General features: G+C 39.1%; 1 protein-coding gene across 4 annotated transcripts in view; it reads right to left on the reverse strand.

Annotated features, from left to right (window-relative positions):
• Positions 1–3,405, reverse strand: part of SLC4A7 (solute carrier family 4 member 7) — a 69,560-nt gene extending 66,155 nt beyond the window's left edge. For 2 of the 4 annotated variants that reach the window (XM_062496396.1, XM_062496380.1), the window contains exon 1: positions 3,370–3,405. In XM_062496396.1, coding sequence (XP_062352380.1) covers positions 3,370–3,405 — 36 coding nt within the window. Of the gene's footprint in view, positions 1–3,365 lie in introns of all 4 variants that reach the window. The other 2 variants (XM_062496388.1, XM_062496370.1) reach the window with 1 other exon arrangement.
• Between the last annotated feature and the right edge of the window lie 6,008 nt (positions 3,406–9,413).

Raw genomic sequence — 9,413 nt, forward strand, 5'->3', positions numbered from 1 at the left:
AATGTATCCATGTATGCGTGTGTACATCTGTAAAATATTTTAAAATGGACCTTTTTCAAAAATAGACAAACCAACTCACTTGTTTTGTTACAAAGATATTGCAATATATTGTTCAGGGCAATTTAGATCCACAGGGTAATTCGTTATTCATTTTCACAGCCACATTTCCCAAGTCTGTTTCGAAAGTCTGCATTTCTGCTCTAGATACACATAATACTCCACATAGTCAGGAAATAAAACACATCTCCAATTTACAGAATGCACGAACAACCCCCTCTCTATCCATTCAACCTCCCAGAGCTGCATGTTAATAAGAACTAATACTTCAGGGAGTAAAAAACAGACAAGACCTGTGTTGTAGATGCACAAAATTAGGAGATTAAGTCTACCAGGGACAGCAACCATGGAAGGGATAAGAAAAGAAATCAGAAAAGCAGTGTGTTTGTTAAGGCCACCTCTGTACACTTTATGCAGAGTTGAATGACAATCACTACTTCAGGCAAGCATCAGGTCTAGCCCCTAGGTCTCCCACTGCTACCCATACACAACATCAAGCAGCCTTAGTTAAAAGTGAATAATTAGGAAGGGGCTGTTGACATGGTTTATCTGCAGGAACAACTAACAGCAGCACTTGTTAAGTTCTAAATATGTTGTTTTACTTCTCTTTCAAACTGATTCTGCTTTTAAACCAGAGGGAAGATGAGACCACAGTGTGCAGGAGGGGAGGTATCTCTAGCTGCTGCCTCCTTGAAGGACAACCAGGATACAAAAGAAATCAGAGTTGTTTCTAAGTAACAATCAGTGCAGGGATCAGGCAGTCTATCAAACTGCTCAATTTAGTTGAACTGCACAAGTGGTCCTACAGATGCATTTGAAATAAATTCTTTGAGCACAGTCTCTATGCAGCAATACTGAATCATTAGAAGCTGCCAGAGTGATGAAACACTAGCAGCTCTAAATCAAGCACATCAACCTAACAGCCAAGGAAAAATGCAACAAATATAAATGAGCCCTGTCTCATTTTGTCATCGTACAATTTTTAGCTGGCCTTCCCCTCTAAATATATACAGATGAGAGCACAATTAATAATAATTCACAAACAGAACACTTGCCAAGCTTAAAATAGGAAGCATACTGTTGATGGATTCCCCCTTAGTTGTATTTTCTATGGTCTTTGCACAGGAACAGCTGCTTTCCAGGGTTTTTTTCCCCCTACTGTCTGATTAGCAGAGGGTATTGCTCAAGCACTACAGGAATGACTCTAGTTCAGCTCAATGGCTTTGGTAACACCACACACACCACATTTTCCTGTGAATTTTACCTGTGCTTATACAATTGCTATTTTACACAGCAATCCTCACATGTAAATGACAGGCCCTCCTCATCAAAGCTACACTCAGAGCCGCGCAGGAAGGTGTGACACTTAGATTTATTTCAGTAAGATCATAACTGTAATGGAAGAGGTTAGGGATACTTAGACGTTTTTTTAGCCTACTAATCCTCTAATTAACTGCTCAGCTTGCCTTACTAAATACATCTAACCAATCTGCTTCTAGAAGACTTACAATAAACAGAGCAGCTCTACAAACCTTGTTTGGACAAGTATGTCCAAAAGATATCAACAGACTTCAGACAGACTCTCCAGAAGTTTCATTGTACTTTTAATTTTAAACTGTATGTGGAGGGCACTAAAGCTGTTTATGTATTACTTAAACACCACAAAACCCAAGCCCTTTCAGGAAAAAAAGCAGTTCTAAACACGTTAGTGTTTTGTTTCTTGCACCATTGAAATCTAATGTTTATAAGTAGTTTTATCTCAGTTCTAGCAGGCCTTACTCCAGCCAGAGTCACACTGAACACCACAACATACAAAAGAAGCCATGTCCTATCCCAGAAAAACTAAACATATCTTTGGACAGTAAACCAAGTGTTTGTGTTAATCACAAGAGGAAATTAAATTGCGAGAAAAAGTCAGAAAGAAAAGGAAACATAATACCAACAGGACACTGGTCATGATTATAAATGACTATCAACCATGGCACACCACAGCAATTCATCCAAAAAACTGGATTAGAACAAGCACAAGAAAAAGGGATGACTTGATTCCTATGACTACGGTGAACGTGAGTATTTGATAAAAATTAGAAGCCCATTTGAATTCAGCTTGAGTATTCTGCAAGCCAAAAAAAAAAAAATCACCACCATGCATAAACTTAGCAAACACTGTCACCAATCCAACAGAAGATATCAAATTGTGTTACTAATATTATAGTAGCTATTTTACAAAGTTGCATTTTATCACTGCCCCATAGTACTAAATTTCATTCAAAAAAAATACATATCTCCATTCACTGAAATGCAATAAAGTGAATTCCTGAAGTTACAAGTAAAAAAAATCAGAAATACTATAATGTTTTCAACTAGTCACCTCATATCTTTCCCTAGTCTCCTGGGCATATGCATGCTTGATAGGAGTTCTGTGCCCAGAGCTGAAAGTAGCACCACAATGAAAATCAAAAATCAAGCACTGGACAAACAAAAGGCCATTGCAATCTGATGCTCTCCGACACATCTAAATCAAACTCTTTCTTATGCTTACACAAGGGGACAGAAAATTTAGTTGTCATATATAAAATCATTCAGGGATCTTTAGAGTTCATACCTCAGGAAAATTCCATCCCACAGATTTCAGTTTCCAGGAAACTTTTATAGTAATCCCTGTTACACACTGCATTGCAGTTAGCTGGTAATGACAACCTATACAACAGCTAAGCAATAGCTTGTAACACTAGTACTAGAATTCATAGCACAAATTCCCACAAATGGAGTTTTTTATCTGTGCCACTGAAGTCTGAAGAAAAATTTATCTCTGTGAACACTTACTTCAGTTACACAGCTCATTAGGTTCATTTTCTGGTTTTTTCCTAAAAAGGAACAATTAACCAGCTACTTCAGGATTCTCTACCAGAAACATCCCTGCTATATTTGCAGAGAATCAAGGAAAACCACAGTTGTTAATCTTCAAATTAAGAAAGGCCGACTCAAAATAATGCAAAAGAAACCAACCAAATCCAAAACACTCAACCACTCTCTAAGTCTGGTAGTATACCTTCACAATTGTAAGAGCATATTTTCTTTCTGAATTAAGCTAGTTACTATGATTAAGCAGTTCTAACAACACAGCAAATATCTTCCCTACCACAGAGATCTTTACTCAAACTACTATTTCTATCACCAGATTTTTCAAAAATTTATTCCACAACTAGTGAGTCTACGGCATCACACAATTCTGAGCCACAGCTGCTAAATATCACTTGCAACAAATCACATTCGAGCCATTATTACGTTACACAGCCGCTATTTACATACAGGTTGCATTTTCTTCCCTTGACGAGCTTCTTCCATGCTGATGTGCAGAAGCAGAGAATGCCCTTGTACGAGACCCTGTAATGAACCTCCCCAGAGATCAGAGCCTGCGCATACATGACTGCTTTAGCTCGCTGTGCCTGACACAGATGTACTCCGGGAAATTGCTCCCCAGCCAATCGCTCCTGCTCCGGTCTCTCATCTCCCAGGCCGCTGATCACGGCTACCGCAGGGTCGCAGCGGCAGAACGGGCAAGACGGCATGCCTTCAATTCCAGCTCAGGGAATACCAAAAAAGGAACTGAAACTGAGTTCCACACTTCAAATTTTCTGCATCAACAGCTGCTAAGAACAGCTCCAAGGTAATATTTTTACTCTGATCCAAGACTTCATTAGCACTACAAAATGCATTTGTATCTCGGGTTCCAGAACAGAACAACCCAGAAGTCAAACATCTGCTAAGTGTGTTTATAGCTGTATTAACAACCTTTCACCAAATGCTCATTCCAATACAGGTACTTGTTTTGGTATTTTTTGTTTGTTTGTTTTTTACATAAGCTATATATATTCTTATATTCTTGTTCAACAAAATAAACCAAGGCTTCCTAAAAAGAAAAAAATCCTTTTTTTTTTTTGTCCCCTCCTGTTGAAAAGGTAAACAAAGCACTCATGTTAGCTCCAATTAATCTCATGTGTCCTCCCAAAGTAAGGTGTCTCTGTTTCAGGTATTACGTGAGTAGCATTTCCATCCTTAAGCCAACCTTTGAAAGATGCAGCCTCTACTCCAGCAGATCCAATTCACAGATTCATTTCACTCTTTCCCTCTTCATCACTGACATACCCTAATCTCCTTGTCCCATCATAAAATGCATGGGAAAACTGGCTGTTTAAGGAGTTACCTATAACTTAACCTTTAAGGCATGCCACTGCCTTGCTTCTTTCTTTTCCTTTTATTCCTATGTCTCGTTTGATGAGAACTCTAGCAATGAAGCTGGACTGGTGCCACCCCAACCAAGAAACAACTAGGATAAAATAGAACAAGTAACATACTGTCCATGAACTTGGTGCAAATACATTGTGCAACTATGATGATGGTATTTATCACCTAACTGTAGAGAAATCAGAAGGCCACATTCAGTTCCTATCACTGCCTCAGTCCAGAAAATTCTCTGACCATAGACTAATAAAAGTATTCTCGGATAGTGCTGACAAGAGAGTTTAAAAGTAGTTTGTTTCCACTCTGTAAATAGAAGCTCACTCCAACACACGTATACATCTTTTAACTTCCAAGCTATTGAAGACCCCTGTGCAGACATATGCAAATTGCTATAAACTAAATGATTCATACAGGAAACACAAAGGTAAACATATATATTAGATACCCTAATTCTTAGTGATCGCCGCTAAACTGGGCATCTTAAAACACACCTATTCTTTCCCTAATGCAGAGCACAGATTTATGCAGTTCCTCAGCTGCTCACATGAATATTGATACAGCTATGCTGGACTGTGTCCTGGTGGCTCTCCTATACTTCAATGAACTGTTCCTTAGCATAAATCCATACTAAAACAAATTCAATTGCTACAAGTAAAAGATATTTTGTTTAGCTTGGGAGTGGGTGTATTAAGGGAAAAGAGGCTGCCTATTCCTTAGGGATAGAATAAGAGGGGTGGGAATCATACATTTGATATATATATAATTTTTTAACTTTTTATAAGTTTTTTTTTTTTTGCTTGGTTTGAATACTTAAAGAAAAACTCTCTGAAGCATCTTATTGAAATTTCTTTATGGTCTGTAGTCAATGAATTCCTTGTTAACAGTCACTCAGTCTTAGAACAAAACAAACAAAAAAAACCCACTCAGAAGCAATACAAGCACTTTTTTTGAAACAGATGGAAGTCTTTATCTTTTAAGTCCTATACCAAAACACTTTGTGGATAAACATCTGCTCTTCCCTTAGAGTAAATACCAGGAAAAAGCTTCCCATCAAATGGAGAACAGCAGAGCAATTTCAAACTGCAATTGTCTCAACATGTTTAAGTACAGAAGTATTCTAAAACAAATACATGTAGGCAAATACATTCAAAACTATCACATCCTTGAACATGTTCAGTGACAACAATGTGAGAACTCAGAGCAGAACTATTTGTGCCAGAGCAGTATTTTAACCATAATGTTTGATGCTGCGAAAAAATCCCTAAGAAGTGTATGAGGGCTTTTTTTTTTTTAAATAAAAGAATGTAAGTATCTATCATAAAACATACATTTTTTTTTTCTCTCCAATCTTTCCTTCTTAATTTTCACTGTCATACCCTTTCAGTTCCACTTATTTGACCTTATCTCAGTCTGTAAAAGCATATTTTTGAAAAATGGGTCCAAAAGAGTATATACCAATTATCTAGTCAAAAAAAAAAAATTCATTTGAGGCCTTACACCTTTGAAAAATTTTCATCTTTTCCCAGTGAAAAATAATTCTGATCCCAGTCCATTATGGAGTGGCAGTGAACTACCTTACTGCAAGGTCTGCAGAGTGTCTAGCAGGCAGAGCTGTGCTTAGTCTGCCATTCTGAAATGGCAGGACATTTAAAGTAGCTGCAGTAAGCAGGACTGAGCTCTCAGCAGGAGAGAGAGAGCATATGAGCTCCAGCCCAGCTGCTATCCGGCACAGTCAGATAGGAGCTCAAGGAAATTGAGTGCTTGTTTGCTTGCAGAGAGACCATACTGACATACCCACATCTGCAGCTCTGTAAACTCTGTATCTATTGATACTTTAAAATCCTGGTTTGGGGTGTAGGGAGGTGGGATGGTAAGAGTTGCATCCATAGTCCAAAATCAACCCTTCCTTACATGAGCAAATTACATCAGACTTGGAGTTGATGATCTCTATGTTCCCCTTCCAACTTTAATCAGTCTGTGACACTATGACTATCTTTTCTAACACTGCAGCTGAAAAAACCAACGTAGTCCACTTCTACCCTTCTTCATGCAGCTGAAAGGACAGCATCTAACAAGCTCTAAGCATCTCTCTTTAGGAAAGAATAAAAAAAAGCAAGACATAATTATGAGACAGCATGACAATACTTCCAAATGAGGCTTTATTTTGGAGGCCATGGGGGCAGTCAGGAGGGAAGCAAGGTGCTAGGCGATTAAGATGATGAAGGGGGCAAGTTGCATGTCAGTCTATAGTTCATATGTCAAACACCTCTTCAGATGGTTTTGTTCAGCTTCTTATCAAAGGAGAACCTACTAACTCATATTAAGAAAACTTCCTATGAGTTTCTTACTACAAAGAAATTAAAAATAGGGTATTCCCCTAAAGAATCATTACTGCCTTAGCAAGGGAACACAGAAATCCTTGCTGGCAGTGGCTCATCATTTAATGAATTAAAACTAACCATAAAATCCAAAAGTCTTACTGCCTACAAGTATTTTTCAGAACACAATTTCTAATTAATACCTAATTCCCAAGACATACATCTGCACAGCACGCTTCAGCTTGCCTCAGTTTGCATCGGCACGTACGCATGGAACTGGGTTTTTCAAAAAAAAAGAAAGGAAGAAAAAAGATAGATGTATTCTGTACAGCTATTCTCTGGTGTATTGCCCCAGTAGTGGAGTCCTGGGTTTCTCAGCACATTGCAGGACAGCTTTTAGAACCCACCAGGATGCTGAGAGCAAACACAAGGCAGATTACTAGTTTAAGCCCTCCTGACATTACACAACTGCACATCATTTGGACAGCTGAGTACTTATACTCTAGAGAGCCCATTGAAATTTATAACCTGAACCCTCAATAACATCAAGATTACTATGTTCTCTAGTGTACTACTTGATTAATGACACCACATTCTGATCTGAATACATGATGTAGATGATGATGAAAAAAATATGATGATGTAGAAAAACAAAAGATGTGTGTAAAGTTTTCCACTACATGTTCCAGGACTCAAAACCATCCCTCAGTACAGATGGATGAAATTCACCATGTTCCAACAGAACCCCACCAAGATCTTACAGCAGCATGTGTGAATGAGCATGTGGTCAGCTCATGTCTGTCACCATGCCACTGAGCCAGGGCTAGGGAGGGTTGAGTGATTCGATTTGTTGGGGTTTTCAGAGATTGGGTTTATAAACTTCAGGGAATTTTCTGTTATTTTTTTTTTTTTTTTTACGGGTGAGGGAAAGGATGGTAGGGAGACACAGAGGAATTTAAAGTTGCTCACTTTGCAACTGTAACATATTGCCTTTAGTTAAATTCATCTCCAGGCATTTTGGCAGCATTTTTGAGATATTCTATTTTTTCCTTTGCTCTACAACCACTTGTACAAATACTCTAAATTATGGAGTGGTTTGGGCTAGAAGGGGACCTTGAAGATCATCAAGTTCCAATCTCCCTGCTGTGGGCAGGAACACCTTTCCCAGAGCTGCTCAGAGCTCCAACCTGGCCTTGAACACATCCAGGAATGGGGCATCCACAACTTCTCTGGGAACATTGTTTCAGTGCCTCACCACTCTCACAGTACAGAATTTTCCCACACATCTAATTTAAACCTATTTTCTTTCCACTTGATCCTATTCCTCTTTGCCCTGTCTCTACATCCTCTCATAAATAATCTTGCCTCATCTCACCTGTAGGCTCCTTTCAGGTTACTGGAAGGCCACTATTAGATCCCTCCAAAGCTTTCCTTTTTTCAGGCTGAATAATCCAAAGTCTCTCAGCCCTTCCTCATAGATGTGGTGCTCCATCCCTCAGATCAACTTGGTAGCCTTCCTCTGGATTCACTCCAACAGGTCAATGTCCAAATACTAAACACTTATCCTCTAGATTAATTCCCTAGAATAGATGGCGTCATTGTGAACAGCTGATGACTCCAGATATGAAGCAGCATAATAAGAGACAGATAATTTTATCTTGTTTTTATTGACATTATTTAAAGCGCTTGTGCGGGAAAGCCTTTCCCTGACAGCAGATCCTCAGGAGGTAAACAGCAAAAGGAAAAACAAAAACATAAATTTTAAAAAGTCAAACCATCCAATTACTGAGTTAGGACAAATTGCTCAAATGCAAGCAAACCAAACTACACCCAAACAGAACAGCTCCTTATCAAGACCATCAACCATCATCAGCTAATAAATAAAAATTCTTTCCATGAATGGTGCAATTTTTGAATGATTATTCATCTATATGTCATTTTACAGAAAAGCAAAAGACTGAATCTCACCAATTCACAGGAATTCAAGGCTTAATTCTTCACCCTCAGCTTTTCCTCGTGTCTCAAATTCTCTATTCATGTAAGTTATGCTGAGGAACTTTAAGGTATTTGAAATCCTTGTAACAGGGATGCCAGTCAGATTACTACCACTGTTACACATGCTGAGTATCAACCACCCACCAGTGTACTAGTAGCAAGCCTTCACCACAACAAATTCACAGCTACCTAAAAAAAAAAAAAAAAATAAGTTTTAGCAATCCACACATTTTATTAATAAGGCAGACAGTACCAGAAAGCTGCAATTCCTGTTTTGTGCTCGTGCTGGCCACAACATGAACTCAAAACATATCAGATCAGGGGACTGATCCAGCAATAAAACTGCACTGATGGTATTTTGCCACTTCAATTTGGATGCTACTCAGTACCGGTGAGGCGCAGGCAGGGGAGACTGCTGAGCCCAGAAGAGGTAGAGCAGGACCATGGGTTAACTCCAGCAAAGCCTGACTGTAGTGGAGCCACACACTTCCACTGCTTCCACACACCTCAGTCTGAAGAAATGGCGAGGTACCAGTCACATCACCTTCCACCCTTCTCATAATATTTTGACAATGCAACATCTTTGCCTTACCTTGGATCTGATATTTTTCCACTTCTGCCCCCTTTGCCTTCCCTCACCCTCACAAGCACCAGGCTCTTTCCCTGCCCTTGCACACACTGACAAGATGCCTTCCAGACTAAGGGACACATCAGCCACAGCCACATGCACACACAGCAAACATCCCAGATGACATGGTAATAATGCTGGTGGTATGCAACATCACAAGATGAACTTCG

Source organism: Cinclus cinclus, chromosome 1 (assembly GCF_963662255.1).
Source record: "Cinclus cinclus chromosome 1, bCinCin1.1, whole genome shotgun sequence".
NCBI lineage: Eukaryota > Metazoa > Chordata > Aves > Passeriformes > Cinclidae > Cinclus > Cinclus cinclus.